This window comes from Prenolepis imparis, unplaced genomic scaffold (genome assembly GCF_030444845.1).
Source record: "Prenolepis imparis isolate NDT839.2.m4 unplaced genomic scaffold, iyPreImpa1.0 SCAF_1, whole genome shotgun sequence".
Classification (NCBI taxonomy): domain Eukaryota; kingdom Metazoa; phylum Arthropoda; class Insecta; order Hymenoptera; family Formicidae; genus Prenolepis; species Prenolepis imparis.
The window spans coordinates 10,289,939-10,312,105 of NW_028141159.1; the positions used below are offsets into that span (position 1 = coordinate 10,289,939).

Sequence of the window (22,167 nt, forward strand, 5' to 3'; positions counted from 1 at the left end):
AGAAATATTTTGGAAATCGAGTTTCTTCGGAGAGAGTTTGATACACAGATTTTTTCTTTTCTAAAAGAATTTTTCCTTAGAAAAATCTTTGTAGATATTGCCGTGAAAAATGCGAACTCTGTGAGTCTCATAAGATTAATTAAATCTAAGAATTACCTCGAAAACCCTGAATTGTCTTTAGAGATTAAAAGAACTAGCAAGGTCGAAGGAGTGATGAAAATATATTAAACGAATCCTTGGCACTATACGCTTATTTTCATGAGTCGCGGTGTTTCACAATTGTTCATTATGTATTCCATGTGTTGCGATTTCCAGCCTCCGCAATTACTCTCACTACATATGAAATAGCGGTAACGAACCGATGATAGCAAATGGTAATACGTTAAATCGTATTCAAATCTTATCTGAAAACTTACGGAATTAGTGTGAAAATCTAAGGAAATAAAAGTAGTGACTATTAATTTTGCAAATCATACAATTTTGAATATTAAATTTTGTAAAAAATAAAATTTTTAATAAAACACGAATCTTACAATTATATTAATCATGAGATTGTGATAAAAATTTTAACGCCGCTCTATAAGAAAAGAAGCTTTCTTGACCTCTACCCTATTGTAGGCTTTATATGAAGTCATTCACGCCCTGCATATTACACATCTGGCGATCGAACACGTGGACTATCGTAATACTTATATGATTTATAGCCGCTATGGCCGCCATCGATATACCTTACGTTGTCAGTAAACGCCACTGTGAACTTTGCATCTACATTTAATGTCACGTCCGGCGTTAACGGGCAAACAGGGCTCTAGATCGATTTTCCGCCCTGACCGTCGCGCAAGCGACACGAATCTCCGTTTAACGTCGGTTACCGTTCGTAGCATCGATTTTTCTTGCTATGTATTTGCCCATTCAGCACATGCTATATTGCGCGATAATAACGGCATTATTTTTAGATTCTTAGTGCTAAGACGATCTTTTTTCCTTACTTTCAATTTGATGAAAAAATGTTTAAATTAAAATTTTTTATATAATTTATACTTATATTTTTTAAATTTATATTAATCATCGGTCGTGAAATTTATTTTGATGAGAGATTAACGTAAAGATTTCACCTGAGTTTATCGATTTCGATTAGAATTGTTTTGCGGTATTTATAGAACATGCATATTTTTATAAAAGTTTATAAATCTTTTTGTATATTTTGAAAAGTGCGTCAACTAACTTTGCATGAGCATTTTATTTGACAATAACTATACTCATAAAAAATTTTTCATTAAAATCGATGAGTCAACACGTGAATTCCATTTGTAAGTGCTTTACGTTTATATCGGGATTTTTTCGAGCGATAAGTTAAGCGAATCTCTCTCGATGACAGCGCACATAAACGAAACATCGATAACGCAGACTCAATTTTACCGGAGTAATAAAATGTGCAGATTATTTGCTATAAAAAGCTTTACAGTTAATTTTCTTGAATATTTTGGAATTTAATAATATAGGTTTTTCAGATTTTATTTAAGATACATAGCCGCAATTTCTAACTTTACATTTATCTAATTAAAAAAATTTTTATTTAATTTTTATATAATTTATCCAGTATTTGTTATATACATAATTGTTGTATACATATTATGAAAATTGCTGGTTCTTTATCTTAGAAATATAAAAATATTTTGCAACACATATGACCTATCAAATTTACTGTTTTATATGCAGTATTATTTCATATCAAATTGGTCACGTCTTTGTGTTTATTTAAATTAAATTTATTGAGCTTATTGATCGCTAATAAATTTGTCGTATTTATCATAATAAGCAGCTGATTACATTTATTTAATTGTATAATTGTGTGTGAATTATGGAACATCAAAATTCAATAAATTCATTGAATATATTCATGCTAATAAAGTGCTTTGTAATCATAAAATTCAAGTTTTCAAAGATAGTAAAAGCATGAATATTATTACTTTTCTGATCACAAGTGTAATTATAAAATTTATTAGTCTTACTATATTGTTAAATTGAGCAAAGCTGATATTATTTAATTTATAAACTGGATAAAATTTGTTAACAAATTTATCAGAGGGCTATTAAAGATATATTAATTAAAGTATTTAATAAATATTATTATTAATAAAATAAAATAAATTGATAAAGATTACAAAAAAGAAATTTAAAATTATTTTAAATAGGAAATTTTTTATCCAATTTATATTATTCTAAGACTTAGAGATTAAGCTGTAAGCTATAATGAAGTTAAGCAAGCTCATTGAAAGTTAAAGTTTGTCTTATTACAAATAGCTTGCTAAGCAATGAAGCAGCTTATTGTTAGTTGTATAAATACACTTTCAAACAGTCATTTACCTTTAGCTCTAGTTAACTTTACATATAGGATTGATTCCGATAGCTGGTGCCTGAGGGAAAAACGATGGAAATTCGCAAAGCCTATTTCAACTTTCGCACGTGATTTTCAATAAGTCTTGCTAGTTAAAAGTGGAAACTTTGCGAATTATCTTAACGTAAGGCGATGGAAAATGATGGAAAATTAGTCACTTTTATTTTGTAAAATATATTTGACCAACATACATGCGACCAATAAATCTTTATATTTATATATATTTTTATATTTATATACATATTTATATAATAAGAGTCACACATATGTATATTTCTATTGGTTTTCATATAATATATTTTTTTAAATTTCTGTGTTTTTACACGAATTCTCTTAATCAATTTAAAGTTGATTTTTTTCTTATAACGCAATATTTTTGTTATCTATCTTTCTATCTCTCTATTTATCTTTTTATAAGCTGCACATAAATTTACTCTATAACATCAAAAATTTGTTTTTTAATCTTGTACTAATACTTAATCTTGTATTATAATATTCTTGCTTTTTATGTTTAATTGAAACTACTATATCTTGTTACAGTTATATTACTGTTTTTAAAGTATATATATTTACACCTTTAGTACTTAAACTTTTCTTATTATCTCTTGCATACTCTTCCTTAAATCGATTTCATTGGCAGTGCGCAAATTAATTGTTTGTTTATAAGCGACGTTTGTAGATAGAGGTGCGAATTTCTCTATTATCCCTCGTTAGATTTTTTTCCTCAAAGCAACCGCCAATTTACTGCCCTCTCTTCTCTCGCCCTCTCAGCGTAGCTAGAAGAGGTTTCCGCGGAAGGAAAACGAGAACGTGTAGAGCATCAGGCGTGCTAAGGGTTCGTTCCAAGAATAGACGAGAAGGGTGAAGGATTCCCGCAAAAATCTTGACGAAGCGAAGTCGGCAAAGCGAGAATCAAAGCAGCAACACATTAATTTTTTTTAGGCTACACTTTAATGATAAGAGAGATTCGTGGATAAATCGTGGACAAACTATTAGAGATAAGAATACTAGTTTCCAAGTTTCAACTTTTTTATTATTGCTTGTATGTAAACGTAACATTTTTGTCGTAACTTTTTTTCATTTTCAATATTATATAGATTAGAATTATATATATTACAGAGAATGGATTTTTAATTTTTATTAAATTTGAATATACCAAGAGAAATGTAAAAAGTTATTCTCTTTTGATCTACAAAGTTATTAAATTTTATCAAAATAGAAAGATTTATTAATCAGAGGTCGATTTTGTCAAATTTCGTGAACTTAATATCTCTATATGTTCAAAATCTTCCTCAAACACACTTATCATCTCGATGTTTGTGGTAATATTATTCGACAAAGTTTGAAGCTAAGCTAACAGATGAAATGGATTAAGATCTAAACCTGAGATTCTCAGGTAAACTTCATTTGTGTAATCAATTTGAACAGCTTTATTAGAAAATGTTTTTCTAAAGATAATGTTTTCTATTTTTAATTTTGCAGTAATTTTGCACTTATAAATAACATCAATTATATAATATTTACGATTGTAGTAAGAAAATTGATAGAATATATTTACTTGAATTATGAAAAAATTTAAATGTTTTAAATAATTTTTGTTAAAATGCATCTTAATGTTTAAATTTTTATTCTCAGGACATTACACACACACACACACACATATATATTCATCAAATTCATGATACGTATCTCTCGATGATTCTGCAAATCTATTTCGCGATTTGTTCTCGAGTCGACTGTGGTAGGAAACAATAACTAAAAATAATCGTTACATTTCAATTGTATGAGCTTTCGCAGAATACATTTTGTACCTCTTCTCGACAAAGAAAAAGATTTTCTGTCGATCGACGATTCTTCTGATTCATTCGCGATGTGCGATTAAATCATTGACGTCAATGGCCGGCTGTTGAAGTTTATTGCGCCGCTTCTTTTTCACTAAATAAACAACCGAGCGTGGCTGCAGCAGCGGCGATCAGCGGTCGCGGTTATTCTTAACGCAACAAACAGACTGGAACAGTTCGACCGCGTAGGTGTTAATCAAGATTGCTTTGTTCGATCAATCATCAAACAAAGCGAAGCTCTGGATTTTTTTATCTCTTTTAAATTTCTTGATCACGATGAAAGAGAATTTCTTTTATCTTTATCAGCGAAAGCATCGAGATTAAAGTCAAATATTTGTCTGACTCTCTAAACTTTCACTATCAACAAATTAAAACTCTGGGTTTATTTAAATAGTATTAACATCGAAATTAAACGTTATTATAGGGAAATCACAGATCAGAATTTAGATTTACTTTTCAAAAATATGCATCAAGAATTTCTTTTAATTTTTCAAAAAATCTTTTTTTTCCAGTAACAGTTGCATTTAAATTAAACAAAGATTAAATATTAGATTGCTTGTATTTCCTTGCTTCTTTGTATTATCAATAAATCATCATCGATTTTAATTTGCGAACGCTAATTAGTCTGCATTACGCGTTTTATTAAAGGCACATTTGGCTAGGACTGTAGAGATTAGTGCATCCTTTATATGTATACTGCATCCCTGGAAAATCCAATTAATTTTTTGTGAATAACAGTAAGAAGATATAAGAGAATATAGTGACGACGATACCGTAGCATGTCCGTTTTTGCAAAAACAATAATGAAGGTAGGCAGACAAAAAACCGCGGTAAATCGATACATAAAGAAGCAAGGTAATCGTGAAATAATCATTGTAATTTTCGTGTGATAAACAAAATTTTATAATCGTATATTCCATTTTTGTCTATTTAGTGCCGATATCCGCTTTTGAGATAACATATTTCAATAAACAATCAATTTATATTAACACATATTATGTGTTTAAATATATATGGGGTATTTTAATATAAAACAATATATAGATTCCATTAAAATCACATTTCTTTAATTTCACCTATTTATTTCTGATAAAAATATGTAAAAAAGCACATTCTTAAGTATATGATTCATAAGAATAGTTCGTGTTAACACGCCTACGCATTAGTCACTGTTTTTACGCGCTTTAAAAACGAAATACACATGGATTTTTGAATAAAATCGTCTCTCTATTCTTTTAACCTTTCAGCAATCGCGAATATACGGCGTGGACGAATATCTGTTTCCTAATAAGGTTAACTCTTCCGCAAATTGCTTTTGCGTAACATCCACTTTTATTTTATGGTTAAAGGACCGCAGACATTTTAAAAGAGAGTATTAGTGTCTTAAGATGTTATTTATATATTTGGTAAAACGCGAACTGTTCTCAAAATTATATATTGGGATTTTCCTTATTTTTATTAATCTTTTGATGTAATTATTTTGAGAATATTGTTATCATTTATGATATTAAATTCAATTGGTATTTATATTTTTTATTTATTTTTGGCAAAATTTTATTTATTAAAATTTGTCTTTCTAATTGTTTACATATTTTTTATGAAAAAAGATTTTAGAAAATTTTCCAAACAACATTACGTAACATAATTTAAAATGTCAAATGAATAAAATAATTATATCTGACACGTAATAGCTATGCACTCTAATTGATATCAAAATTATGTGTATATATTATTTCGTTATGTCATATTCTTATATCATTAATGTTATATTTATAATCCTTTTCAAATCTTTAATATAAAACCAAATTTGTGCTTATTAAAAACTTAGATTGAACTTTTAAGCTAAAGAAAAATTAAGATTTTACTTATTCGTTAATTTGATATATGTATATTATCCACGCGCGACAGTTATGACCGATTTTCGTAACAAAATATAGCATGCAATTATTTGATTACTTACGTAGATAAAACCTTTCACAGCTTTCATATCAATATATTGGAGTGATGCCATGATACAAATAGCGAACAAATGGCAGCAGTGAAATAAATATAAATGTGTACGGATAAATCTAATGTTATAATACATATTATGCATTAAATTTAATTTTATTTACAAATTGCATAAGTTATTACGATAAAATTAACGAAGCATCTTTGCAAAACATATGATTTTCGTAATGAATCGCAAAACATATTTGCTAATACTTTGCTCTGAAATTCCATCTATTTGTTATGTATTATTTATTCATATTAATTTGTCAAATTAGATTACATTTTGCTGATTTCGAGATGCAATATTTCGTATATATGCCAAGAAAAAATATAAAAATACTTATTAAAATATTTATTAAAATACTTATTAATTATATATTTATCTTTATGATTACAAAGTTATAAAGATAAGATCCATATAAAAAGCTACAACAAAATATAAGAAAATAAAAAAAAAAACGGAAATAAGAATAAGCTTGCACTGCTATTTTTATGCATTATTAGATAGCAATCAAGCGAACAATGTTATTTCAGAGTATTTGTCTCGCTGAAGAACAGTTAAAAAGCGCGGCGTCCCGCGCTTATGCAATACTTCTCGACACGTCCAATAATGCAAATGCACCGATTAGCTATTCGCCAAGCGGGTTATTATAAGCGGCGGTTTAAAACGAAAAGCTCGACAAGAAATTGAGGACGACGGTTTTAGCCGGCGATGTGAATTATCGCGACACTTCCGTTTGTCGCGACTTTAATTAATTGCGAATGCTGCGTAGGTAGGCAGGAATTAGAATGCACTATTGCGGATATTAACGCAAATAGTAATCACCAATAACTTCGGGTCGGCTAATGGATGTACGCGATATAAATAACTGACCTTAATTTTTCGATGCATCGTGCGGGAATTTTTAATAAATAGAGCTTTAATCGCCCAAAGAATAATCTTTAATAGATCATAGTAAAATTTATTCATATTTAGAGAAATTAAAGAACACGCGTAAATTTTTAACATACTTTTCTCACACTTTTTATTTTATTTTTTTTGTCAAAATCAACTGAGAAATCATCGAAAGTAGCATGCAATATATATGATGACAGAGTTGGGACAATGTGTAATGTTAATTAATAACATGTAATGAAGTGATGTTAATTAATACATGTAATTGGTATATGCTTTCGCGCAAAACCGTCTTCATCGAATGTTTCCGATCGAGTTTGAACAATACTGACATCGACGCTAAATGGGACTGTTATTTGTGAAATGTAGATTTTTAAAAATTTTCTTTCGTATCAGCGAGATATCTAACTTCTGCCAATAGCACAATTCTACAAATATTACAACAGTACTCGATATTTTCTAAGACAATGCTAAATTGGTCTTACTATTTTTATTTTCTGCCAATAGATATTTTTCTCTGCGAACGAGACAATATTTTTAAGAAATATTCTTTGCGCACGGTATCGTGAGAAAATTGTATGAGACTCAATTCTATTGGAATCAATAGACCTGAAATTCCAAGCAAAAAAAATGAGTGAATGAGTATGTGACATAACACTTAAACTTTTTAGTATTTTTTTTTAAGCCTTTAATTGAAATAAGAAATAATATAAAATGAATTATTTATTCAGATATTCTAACAATTAATTATACTAATAAACAATTAATGAAACAAATTTACGAATCGAACACTAGTTTACACAGCCATATCGGTTATCGGCTCCTTGACCAGAACTTCCGAATTCAGTTAAGTAATGGAAGCCAACGTGAACACATTACGGATACACGCGATGATCTTTGCGTGATATTCGGCAATTAATTTGGGCTGCGAGCCCACGATAAGGGAAAAGAGTATAACGCGATCGGTAATGATCGCGAGCTTTCGTCCGCCGCTTATCCGTCTAAGTTAATTAGGCGAATGCCGTGAAATAACGCGGGTCATGGACGAGAGGTTGGTCGGCCCAAAGCTTTCGCGTTTTTTAAGAAAGCCCACCGCTCGCGACATGCTATGCAAGACCTACTTTTTCACATTTTTTTGAGAACGGTAAGTTGAGAAAGTGGTTTTCAGAATTGCATTTTTTTCGCGAAAAAAAGAAACAGGCGGTGAAGAACCCTTTTGGGATTTTACTGGTAGAAAGATTTTGACAGACGTCAATGAGTGTGCATCGTAAATTCCGGGAAACAAAATTTTTCTAAGAACGAAGTGTATCTGACGTTTATATAAAGGTCTGAAACAATTTTTCCAAAATTGCATATTCGATATTATTCTTATTTTCTAGCTCACGCTTCTGCGCTTTCACAATACGCAAATTCCGCAGTACTTTTTCGACATTCGCTTAAGTGTAATTTGTTTTCCGATAGTTTCCGATTTTTCTCGCAGTTTTAAATTAGAAATCTGAGTTTGGAGAAATTAATTGGTCGATTGCTTGATTAAAAACGGAGGACACGTTGGAGGCATTCGTTGTTACAGTTTCCGACGACACAGTTTTCTAGTAATTGCGCGGGGGATCGTTATGCATTTTTTAATCGCTGATGTCTGTAGTCGGACGAGTATAATATTGTTCTCGTCGCTTTTGTTTTCTACGCACGCGTCTATTTAGCGACTACCTATTCGAATATTCGATTGTGTCCGTTTTGAGCTGTGAAACCGCTGCGAGCTGTAGATACGTTTCAGCCAAACTTCTACTTTCTCTCGTTTCACGAGCGATACCGTGCCGGCGGGTTGAATGCATTCACGAATCTATGTAACTTCCGGCGGCGACGCGCTGCCAGACGCTGATAACCCTTTCGAGATCCCGAAATGTAAAAGCTTCTTCGGAAAGACACGTTTACAATGTAACAACGATAAGGAAATTAAGCGACTCTATATCGCAGAAATATCTTTTATGGGTATTTACGACTCTATATCGCAGAAATATCTTTTGTGGGTTTTATGATGCATTATTGGATACTCCAGAATTGCTGCTCTTCCTTTTATCAATAAATTCTTCTTTTACTTGAAGAAATAATCTTTTTTTGATTAGAAACAATAATGCTTGTAATGGTATATTATCTTTTCTTATCGCGCGCGTTTTTCTTCTTATACATATATTTTTTTCCATATAATATTTGTATTAATATTAAATATGCACATAATGAACTTATATGTATAAAATCACACATGTGTGCGGTAGAATAAATTTTATCTTTTATAATATGAAAATTGATGCGCGATATTTTGAAAATCAAAACGTGTTGTTAATAAATACTGATATATTAATTACTTAATTAATACACGACAACAAATACAACCTTGCGTAATATACATCGACATATGTATATATTGTCATGTAATCTAGAACTGCAAGCAAGAACTGTAGCAAGTTTACATGCAAATTGGGAAATGGTCATTATTAAGCGGATGATTTGTTGTACGAAGTCTGTCATTCGAAGCGTGCCATTCGAAATATAATATATTCGACACAACGCGTATGTCAATATGTATTATTTGTTAAGCCAGTGTAGTATTTCGCTATCTATATTAGCGATTGCAATTTATATTTGGTCTAAATTTATAGTTACATCATGAAAATGAATAACATCAATTAATTCAAATTAATTTCTTTACTTTAAATATAATTTATTTTAACTGCTCATGAAAAAAGTAAGGGCATTTGGGATTAAAGGCAATATTGTACGTACAAAAAATATTATATACATATATGTATATATATATGTATATGTATATATGTATATATAAATGTTATATTTACTTAAACTTCACTTAACCGGTGATTAATAGCAAATGCTAGAAGCATCGAGATGGTGAACGTGTTAAATAATTCGAAACATTTCGCGTCTTACATCGCGGTTTATTGTACATGAAATAACATTATTATTTCATCGTGTTATGTTGAGCATCTAGAAAGCTTGATCTCGTTCGCTTTACGACGTTATAGCTTCATAAAGTCACGTTCTAGTCACAGCTGATGATGATTATCGCAGCTCTACTCTCATGACGATCGTCCTGATCGCTGTCGTGACAGTAAAGCGTGACGGTTCAGCTGCAATTGGTACGTTCGAGTATTCTGATGCTTCGCAGATGCCTCGATCTGTAACGGCGTAAACATCCGCGGGTGCCGAGCGAATGTATGTACGTCGCGGAAAATCGTGGCTGCACTCCTGGCCAGAATTGCACCGCGCGAAAATATACCGAGGCAAACGTAAATCGGTAACCGGGCTTCTGTTCCATGAAGCGACCTTGTTTGCAACTTTGCACCCTTGGCACTCTTATCGCAAATTTGCGATAAGCCAAGAGTTTCATAATCTCAGTGTGGATTTGGCTATTTGAAATTTCTTAGAGTATAGGCAATGGAATTAAATATATGTAACTCAATTACACAGTTTATTTATCGGAAAATTTATTTGTCTAAAATTCTGATCTTTAGATATTTAAATTAAATAAGAGATAGAATTTTGAATAAAATAAGAGGTGTTTTCTTCTAAGTTCATCCTGAAAATACGTATCTTGAAGTTCATTTTCAATGTTAATTTTAAATGCGCGATAACAATATTTGTGTTTTACTGACCAAGATATTTTAAAAATAGCAAATAACACACGATCTCTAATACTAATTTTTATCAACGTTTATTAATTAATGTGACATTGATAAAGTCAAGTACAAAGCAAATACAAGTGTCATACATTTAAATGCAAATGCAAAATAATTGTATTATAACATTAAAATATTACATATATTTTATTTAATTATGTGTGACATTTTAGTTAAAGAAGTATGTTTTAAAATTACACGTGTGTTATTAACTTTATACATAAAACGCAACATATATATTTATAAAAATAATCTAAAGATCAGAAAAAACAAATTTCTTTGCAAGAGAAGAGGTTTAACCTCTCGTGTCCATACTTTTATCGATTGAAATCTTCTGACCCTCCAGTTCCTGTAACACGTGCTCTTACCCCTTTTTTAACAAAAATAGAACCAATGGAAACACACACTGAGCCCTTTTAATCTCTAATCAGCCGATTAACGGGAAATATCGATATTGTTCACAAAAATATGTATATATTAGCGTTCGGAAAATCTCGCAAGAAAACTAATATAATATATTTTAATTATTTATATCATGACGATTACACATTACACACGACAATTTGAGACGTGGACACTGAATTATCGCCTATTGCCGTCTGTCGCAATTTCCGCAATTGCATAGCACAAGTTGCGAAAGTTACAGAATTAGCACGATCGATATGCTACCACTCGGACGCTGTTAATTCTCGTTTGCGGCCGGAAAAGAGTCCCTCGAAAATTTATTTGCAGTGTAATATCGCATAAAATCATAGAAATACTAATATTATTCCATTATATCGAAACTCTGCTGATATTATGTTCGAAAGTATGTTTAATGTTTAATTTATGTCAATTTATGTTTTAATTACTGTGTTATTCATTTCTTTTAAACTAAATTTTATTTATTTATTTATTTTTATTTATTGTTATATCCATAGACGATCGCCTAACAATTTATTGCACAGCAGAAGATTCATTCGTATTCATAACAGAACTTCATTTCTATGTTCTGCATAATAAATTTCCAAGTTGAAAATTTTAATCCAATTATACCTATGAATTTTTCATTGTTTCTTAAAAATTATTTAATATTATACGCTAATTAAAAAAAGAGATATTTGGCATAAAAGGGGCTGAATACATCCTGTATCTGCATAAATATCTGTGAGAGTTAATTACTTATAGAAAGTTCCAGAGAAAAATTCTCTATACTTTCTTTTATTTATATAAAGAATTTAAAATCAATCTAATTTTCTAATTCATAATAATATATAATTATTTTTTTGTTAAGAAAATTAGCAGAATTCTAATTGTTAACATACATTGTTGTTAAAAATCTAAGATTATTATGAATTGAGAAGTGCAAACATATAACAAAATTCTTGCATCAAAAGTAATTAAAAAAATTTTTAAATTAATTTAATAAAAATTTTTAGAAATATTTTATTATAATATATGATTTAAGCTGTTGTTATATAGATATTTAAAATAAAATGTTAAAATATTAGGAGGAAAAAGATAGTATCTATTTAAAATTTTTGATGTAAAACATTTATATATTGAAATATTCTGACAGTAGATTTTTTAAATAATTTTAAGACTATTTTTTAGCAGATATTACAGGAGAAATTAAGTTTGTGAAAAAGGCGGCATTTAGCAAAGATATGATCATGCTTTCTTATAATTTTAAAGTATTAAGAAAAAATTATATAAGAATTAAACAACACTGGTTAAGAAAATTATTTGCGTTCACTGGTTGCGCGCAGATTTCTTCCTGCATAAAATAGCGCTATGATTGTTGCAGGTCAACCGTAAGAAAAGAGAAAAATTAATCATGTAGTTGTATGCAGCGTCAATAAGGTTGCATAAGGTCGTTTATTTATAAAGACGCTTAGAAAAATACAGGGCGAAAAGAGATATATTTATTTATAGTTTCTCGTCTGTCCGGGACTATAAATAAATGATTCGAAGTATTTCAACTACTAGTAATATTACTCGCTATAATTTAAAATTTACGAGAACCCTTAAGCTTTTATTTTGCGTTCTGTTTTCATGACTCAACATATTGTATGTAAATAGATGTGAAAGATATATATATGTATATATATGTTATGTATGTATGTATGTATGTATGTATGTATACAAACATATTATATATATATCATATTTTTTTGTAGATTATAACAAATGACATCAAAATTATAAAAGAATAAAAAAATACTACTCACCGATACTTACGGTGTGGAACAGCGGAGTTGTAGTATACAATGTTGATCTGTAAAATAATAATAAAACCAACTTACATAAATATATAAATATAAATATATACACACATAAAAAAATATATATACATAAATGTATATGTATACATGTAGGTATACATAAATATGCAAATACGCCTATGTAAATTTGTAAGGTAAATTTAAAAAAAAGTATATTTAAAAAACTAATTAATATTAATATAATCAAATTTTTTATTTATTTTTTATAAATATTTAATCAAATAAACTGCACAATTATTAAAAAAAGATTTCAGCTATAAATGTTTAAAGCGTATATGATAACAATTTAACTTATGTATGAATAATAATTATAAATCTTAAACATAATATGTGTGTTTGTGATAAAGTATTTTACGTGTATCTATATAAAAGTGTTAACTGATACAAATATTTCATTGTAGATAATTTAAATATTTTAAAATAAAATCTGGAATATATTTTATATATATGCGTTATATTATACACGATAGTTAAAAAAGGATCGCTACTGCAGAGATAAAGAAACAATTAATTTTACATGTGATGAATAAGTACGATAAGTTATAAATTGCTTACTTCTAGGTTGCGCTCCGCAGATGCTGTTCTCTCCGCAGATGGAGCTTGCTCTCTTGTTTGTTCTTTGTTGTTTTTCATGGCACTCACTCATGAAAATATGATTAATTATGATCTCACGCGCGCTCACTACATTATAACGATCGCGCGATATTCTCGTTAATCACACGAAACTTTATTATATTGCAATGAGAGAAAACTATGCGAAAACTATACACATAAAGCTATACGACCTACAATATATTTGCTCAACACTCGAAAATTGCGCGACCAAAACTCGCAAGCACTTGCTATGACAATTCTATTTCTGATTTTAACAAATAGTATACGCTTATTTTAGGATGATTATGAATCGTGTAATGTAGGTAAAAATAAATGAGTTAAAGTTAAAGATACATGTCTGCAGAATGTGTGCTATGAATACTGATTTTCATTGATTATTCGCACGATAGATCTTGATTAAATAAATCGCGTAAAATACATGATTTAATAAATCATCGATATTTAAACATATTTGTAATTAAGAGTATTAAATTACATATGCGATATTAAGTACGTATAAATGTGTTAAATTAACGATTGTACTAATTAATTAAATGCGCCATTTGGAATCGAATTTATCCTGTATTTCATGAGATACTGTGTACAAAGTAATTAATGTTTCAGTAAGATGCAATAATCGTAGGAATCAATAATTCTAATAATCGTAGGAATCAATAATTCTAATAATCGTATAAAATAATTGCGTTTAGCCTAGTATTCGTCACAATTTTATTTCGAGAGATAAGACGACATGCCTCGCGCTATTACCTCTCTTAGCCGAATTTTCCTACGCGAATGACAATCATGCGTAAAACTTGAAAACGTAAGCGCGAAATGTGTCAACACGGAACATAAGCGCGATATTGTTGACGTTGGGCCGTCATGATCTTGTGGTTTCGTGGCCTTGTCATTCGCACGGCAACTTTTCGGGCAGACAGGTGTGAACGGTTTCGTGTGTCGCGAATTCTTTTTTGACATACGACAAATATTAGAGCAAACGGGATCATTTCGTATGATTATGAGAATCGGCAACAATTGTTATGTGATTACGTACTTACGCGATTAATTAATTTCCGTCTTAACGAAACATCATTAATTCGACAGGCGAAGCAACTGATGAGCAATTTGCAACTTATCTTATTATTTATTACTTGTAAAATTAATTATTAAATATGTACACTATCATTAGTTACACTTTCATTTAATGAACGAAATTGATCTTCAGAGTTATAATAATTGAGCGTCTATAGTTACTTCATAGTTATAATGTTATAATGATTATCGTCTTTTTTCTTGTAAAAGTATCTTATCTTTTTAAAAATATGAGAGACATATTGTGCGATTAAAAAAATTAAATATTAAAATAAAGCACATATATTATATATAAAAAATAATAATGTATATTTAATGAAAGTAACTTAATTTACGATTTAATTACGTACAAAATTTTTATATACTTATCTATTCATAAATTATGAAATGCAAGTTGAAAAGTTTTGTGCTTTAAGGAAGACAAAATTCTCGAAAGGAAGATATTGCTTTCCGTTGAAAGCAAATCTTCTTGAGAAGAGTCTTTTTCACCTATAAGAATTTACGTAAAATATTTGCGACGGAAAAATTCGGTCATTTGTCAACTGAGAGCTTCCCCACGCGGCGTAAAATGGGGATTTAAAGAGGCGCGATGAAGTCTGGGCGCCGTGTGTCACGTCGCCAAGATAAAAGTTTATTCTGGCCTTAGCGGGAATTTATCTGCGGTGAAAGCTGCGCGTACTTAATTCTGAAATAATACTAATACTTATCTCATGATGCGACAAGTTTTATTCATTCGCGTATGTCTTCACGATTATAATCATACGTTTTGAAGCAAGCATCGAAGTAATTATGTAATATGTCAGAGTCTGTAAGAAAACACACGCACATATATATAATGAAAAAGTGATTAATTACTTAAAAACTAGATTCTATTAAAATAATAAAATATAGATGTGCCCTTGCTTGCTCGGCAAATTAAATTTTTTAAATAGGTTACTAGAGGGACCAGAAAGAAAGAAAGAAAGAAAGAAAAACTTTCTCGAAACTATAACTGATTTGTGATATTCTTGATATTTATCAAATTTATCTTAGAATTGTGTTTTTATATAAATATTAATTGCAGTTACTAATTATCATATAAGTATAGTGATAAATAGTTAATTAATTTTTTATTTGTCTTTAGTTTCGCGTTAAGACTAATCAATAAGATAAGGGGAGTTAAAAACAGATAAATAAGAGGAATTTTTCTTTTTTTCCTGTTGCAGAAAGCCAGATTGGCACGCATTAGAATCGCGAAGGCGTCGAGCGGCGCCGCCTTCGTAAGCAAAAAGAAGGCAGCGGAGGCGCGTTTGGTCGCTCAGGAGAGCGGGCTGCAGCTCGATGAGTTCTGCAAGGAGGAGGATATCTTTGAGCTGCAGCATCATCACCTACTTCGTTGTTTGGAGAAGACCACGGTAAGTACTTACATCTTTGTCTACTAACAGCTGCATGTCGCGTTTTCGTGTGGGAATTCTATAAAGTTCCCTAAATTCCTGCCCTGGTTCATTCTAAAGCCCTTTAAATCCCCATCGATAAATTAACTTTCCCACGGAGAGAGAATTTACTTTGTCTTTAATATATCACTTTAATGATGAAATGCAGGATAATGGTCTTTCTTTATAAATTGCGTTATATGTCAAGAAAGTGAAATTCCGATCTCTTGATGAAGAAAATTTTCTTTTTGAAAGTTGCATACATTATTTTAACAATTATACAAATACTGCGTGTTCTATTTGCAATATCATTTTTTGGGGGGGATTTTTGAGGATTATAATAGAATAAGAAAATCATAATTAAGAACAAAATAGAAATAATATTGACAATTTATATAATAATAGTTAATAATAGATAATAACAGTTAATCAATATTCTCTAATATTATGAAAAGAAGAATGACATTTAATGAAATTAAGAAAAATTTTCATCTCAGAAGAGAATTTTACTCTATCATTATTTAAGGTTTTTTAAAATTCCTCTAAAACCTCGAGCGACAAAGATAAATTAATCAAACGAAATGATAATTAATTATTCATGAAAGCGGTGTTCTTTCACCGTGGACAAACTCGCACAAAAACGTAGTCTATCTTTACTATCTTGAACGTTCGTCATTAATCCTACCGACGCGAAGCGACAAAGCAACTGCATCGTCGCGAATGCATCTGTCGACGCTTCCGCTTCTCGCGCCAGGAATTCAATGGTTACCTCGTCTCGAAAATCCGGCAGACTATTTCACGAATGCTGCGCGCGAGTAATTTGAATAAACCTACACCCCGTGCACGTCTAATTTTAGCTCGGCGAGAGGGTGGCTGATTGTACGAACGAGGGTTGCCGCGTACGGGATGTAGTCGCTATCGAGCGTGAATATTCGCGAACCAATCCTCATTTACGAAATTGCTGCTACAGAAATGTACTATTATGAGATTGCATATGATAGTTACACAAAAGTCTCGGACTTTCCGCGTAACGTAAATATAGAGAGGGTCAAGATATAATAATAATAAAACATAAAAAATGAGATATAAATAAAATGGGAAATACATATGTTATTAGAGAGGAAGATAGAAGCATACAAAATAGTAAGCATTATTTGCGTGATATTGAGTCATTTCGATTTTTTAAAGAAAAATATATAAATGATAGTTTTAATATAATTTCTGTTTATATCACTAAATATACTAGATAATTATTACAATATACAAATAAAAATTATAAATATAATTCATAAGAGTAATAGTCTAATTATATGAATAACAAAAATTTACATATATTTAATATTATATTTTTCTATGTTTTCTCTTATATCGTTATAAATAATAAAATAAAGAATTTTAATAATTATAATAACTATATAACTAAAAAAATAAAAAAAGTTAGAAGTTAAGCAAAAAAGGCTTAATAAAATATAAAATATAAATATATTTTTCAGTAAAATTTATTTATTTTTAAAATTCATAGTTGCGAACAAGTGCACAACTTTTCAATGCATCTTGTTTATGTTGAATATATTTATGTGTATGTGCATAGATATGCATATTATAGGTTCAATTCAATCAAACGTGACGTGCACGTACGATGTGCATATCGAATAGATTATAAAACACGTGTCACAGTTTATATATATTGTGTAATGGCAGACTCTATAATTCCCATGTGGGAGGAAGAAATTAGTTTATTACGCCAGAGAGGACCAGGGCTTTTGAATATGTGTACAGAATATACAAGATGATAAGGGTCACAACCTATGGAAGTTGAGTGTAGGTTGATCCACCGAAGTCGATATAGTCTGATATTTTAAGAGAGGAAACACAAGCATGCTTTTAGATAATGCAGATATATGTGTGAGAATAATGAATGAGAATAATAATGACAGAAATTAATCAAATAATTATATATACATATATATCAATATATATATTGATTATATTGATTATTTAGAATATATAATATTATATATTCAATGTAATATATATATTATTATATATAATTATAGAATTTACACACAGGATGACAGAAATACAAGATAAAATACAAAACTTATTGTATTTTAATTTAATCCAATTTTAAAAGTTTAGAAAAAGATAAATAAGAATTTTTCAAAAGTGTTAGAAAAATTATTTGATCGCACAGAGAAATATCTGTGTCTTCCTTTTCTATTTTATTTTCATTTCAAGCTGCTGTATTATTTGTAATTTAATTGATTTATAATGCAATTTTTCTATTTTCTTCTTTCGTCTATATATATTTTTAGATACATCAACTTTACATTTATCAATCATTTATTGATACTAGAAGTAATTTTTGAGAAAGATTAAATATTAAATAAGGATTATTATAAATTAAAAAAGTTGCGTAATTTAGTATTACAATCTCGTAAAAAATGCATTTCTAAAATAAGATAATAGAAAAGAAATCAAAATAATAGAATTAATAAAGAGAAAAGACTGTTTAATGTAATCTGATTGTTCATCTTTCATGAACCAAGTTAGAATAATCGTACCAGCTTGTATATCCGCTTTGTATATCGCAAGCAAAGTGCTATATATCTGTAGATAGTACTAATATGCTTTTAGGTTGCTTTTGTTCCTCTGGGAATTCGGCTTGTATTTTATACATTAGATAAAGGGACAATTTTGGTTACATATGGCCATATTATTTGTGTAACATTATCGGATAATTTATATTTTGAACAAACGATAAGTTAGCTTGATTTTGGGAAGAGCTTTAGTGATATTTTATTATTATATAATTAATTTTTAATTAATACATTTTTTATAATTATGATCGATTATGATATGCTTTAATACGTATAAATAATTATTTCGGTTTTAGAAATTATATAGAAAATGTCTGGTACTAATAATATATTATGTACAATTTATTTTATATGAAATTGATTAAGAGAAAAAATGAAGAGAAAAAAAAACACTTTATTATTATTTTAGTTTTATCGAATTATTGGAAACATGGAAAAATAAAAAATAATATTTTTACAATATATATATTTAGTCAAACAGTTATTTGTCGATTCAATTACGTTGATGATTAAAAGTAATCGTGAATATTTAGCTATTGACATGCAAGATAAAATATTTATATTTAGCGTGATACATAGTTTTGACAAGCAGGCCGTCATTATATAATGAATTTTATCATTAAATTAATCATTTTTGATATTTTTGATATGACGACGATGTTGTCTGATGATGGATACTTCTTGTATCATAGACGATGACGTAGCCGGGCTACGGGGTCAGGTTTTCGATCGATTCGTTGTTCCACGTCATCCATTTGCAAAGCTGGTGAATCTTTAACTCGAACTTCGAATTTCGCGCAAATCGTGTAGAATTTTCCCGAGAGTGCAACCTTCCCGTGATGTTCAACACGGAGATGTTTCCAGAGAAAACGAACGATTTCTGCTGATCAAAGAACAACGTGGGAAACTTGCTGACCGAACGCAATGCAAACGTGAACTGGTCTAGATATATTTGTTTGCTAATCCGAATACGTGTTTCCGAGCAGTGTGATAAATCAGGCATGCATCTTCTTTATTATATATGTTATCACTTAGAGATTACTGCATTAAAAATATCTATCGGTTAGTCAAGCCAAGTGTAACATACAAAGTATTCTAAAAAACGCACAAAAGTGCTTATCAAATATCTTTGAATAAATTTGGAAATAATCTTTTTTAAACTTTATAAAGAAATAAAGATTTAATTTTTATGAAATTCTTAAATATTAAAAAGACAAATAAAAAATAAATTAGCATAATATTTTTTTAATTGTATGATTTTGATAACAATGTAAAATATGATAACGTTAATATGACAATGTCGATATGTCGATAAATCGGAAAATAAGTAATGTCGAAATTTCCGACATTGATTCTTCGTAACTCTTCTTTAAACAGAGACTTAAGAGGTATTTTAAATCGAAATTTATATTTGCCAACGGTAAATAATTATTCTTCTAAAACATAAGTAAATAACAAATTACTTTCAATTAATATAAAATAATTTATATTTAATAAAAAATAGATTTATGACTTAATTGCGGGGATGATTATAATATAAAGAGATTTGTCAAAGATTGAAATACAGTTTACACATCTTCTATAACGTGCAATAATATCGATATTTTATGCAGAATGGCATATCGCATGAACAGAGCTACAAAGTTATTTAACAAAATTTTCGTATAATGAAATAGAAATTATATCTATAAAATATATATATTTTTTGCCGAGAAAGAGAAGAGAAGAAAAAGGAATTTCAATAAAAGAACACATTTTACGCGATATGACATAAAAACGTCCGCTTAGAATTGGGTATTTTCACCCAGGCCCGTCACACACAGCGCGCGCTACCAAAGTGCATACTAGATGCACCTCTTTACGTCATCGCTAGCGTTCATACAAACGCGAAGATATTTCGAGAATCCGACAAGAGATAGAGTGGCTCTCTCTTCTTCATGTGGATATTCCGGTGGAATCCTTCTGCCTCTCATGCGAATTTGCATTGTTACACTTGAAGGGAGCGCATCACAGTTGCGGTAAGGCGATAAAATAATAGTGCAATCAACATTTCAATTCACGAATTATGCGCATCCTTTGTGAATAACAAATATGCAATTAATGATTTTTGCTTTGCGATTTATTAACATCGTATCGGATATTTCTGCATAATATCTAATAAATCCAGTTATAAGATCTTTATGTATTATTAAAAAGGGAGAAGATTTCAGGATTTTAATATATTTTTTTTTGTACAACGATTACCCATTGACCCGGTTTTATTGTGTTATATTTTATTTCGTCTCCATTTCTTCAATTGAGAAAGTTTCTTTTTGTCTTTGATGGACGCGACCAATCGTCGGTGTCTTCGGGGCGGCGTATTGATTTCTTCCGGGCCGCAGTCGTGGGCTCGATCGAACGTCATCAGGATCGTAGACGCGGTACGTCGTCACTGTGACTAATTATAGTCCGTCACGATATCGAGAAGCGATTCGATGATAGCAATTGTTAGCTTTTCCATTTTGCGTAGCACAATTGTCGGGTGAAAAATCACCAGCGAAAAAGATCAGGGTGGAAGATATATCGAAAAAAGATTGAAAGAAAATTCTCGAAATGTAATTAAAGAACGTTACATTCTATTGCGACTTCGCAAAAGCATTGCGAAGAAATTCTTTAATTTTCTTTTCGAGACATGATAATTCTAATAATTAGATGGTCGGCAGAAAAAGGGCAGATAGAGGAAAAATAAAATCTACTCGGGAGTGATATAATAATATTCAATTTTAGAATTGGAACGAACACGCTCTCTTCTCAAATTACAACGAAACCATTAAAATCAGAATAAATTTGGGGAATTAAATAAATATGTAATAGGCTCTTGGAAAGATCCTGTAAATGCGAACAGAATTAATGCTGGCATTTGCCTCAGAAAGTGCGTTAATTATTTTAAATGGATTTTAAAATTGTATGAAAAAAAATTTTTTTTGTGAGATATTGATAGGAAAGTAATTAGTAGAATAAAATCTATTAAATGAATAACTGTCTGTAAAGAATTTAATATAAATCGCGGCGTTTAATGAAGAATATTTAGCGCGTTCGGAGAAATTGTTGCGAAATAACATTTTCCATTAGGACTGAAAAATTTTATCACAGGTTATAAGAGAGAGAGAGAGAGAGCGAGAGATGTATGCTTTTTTTCTTTGAAATATATATTTATTTGAATTTTGTAAATAAAAAATATTTTATGAAAAAATGAAAGTGTGTCCGAACAATTCGTGAGATTTTGCGAAATATGCCAAGTATTATTTCAACGAAAAAAATACACAGTTCAATTAGTATTTGACGTTTCGTAAAATCGGTTGTGGTACAACGTTGTTTTGGTTGAAATAAATAAAAAATGTCGCATCC

General features: G+C 29.8%; 1 protein-coding gene across 6 annotated transcripts in view; it reads left to right on the plus strand.

Annotated features, from left to right (window-relative positions):
- The window catches only part of Shal (potassium voltage-gated channel protein Shal), a 106,772-nt gene that overhangs the window by 40,507 nt on the left and 44,098 nt on the right, over positions 1 to 22,167 (plus strand). For all 6 annotated transcript variants that reach the window (XM_083054029.1, XM_083054019.1, XM_083054036.1 and 3 more), the window contains exon 3: positions 15,974 to 16,162. In XM_083054029.1, coding sequence (XP_082910155.1) covers positions 15,974 to 16,162 — 189 coding nt within the window. The remainder of the gene's footprint in view (positions 1 to 15,973; positions 16,163 to 22,167) is intronic.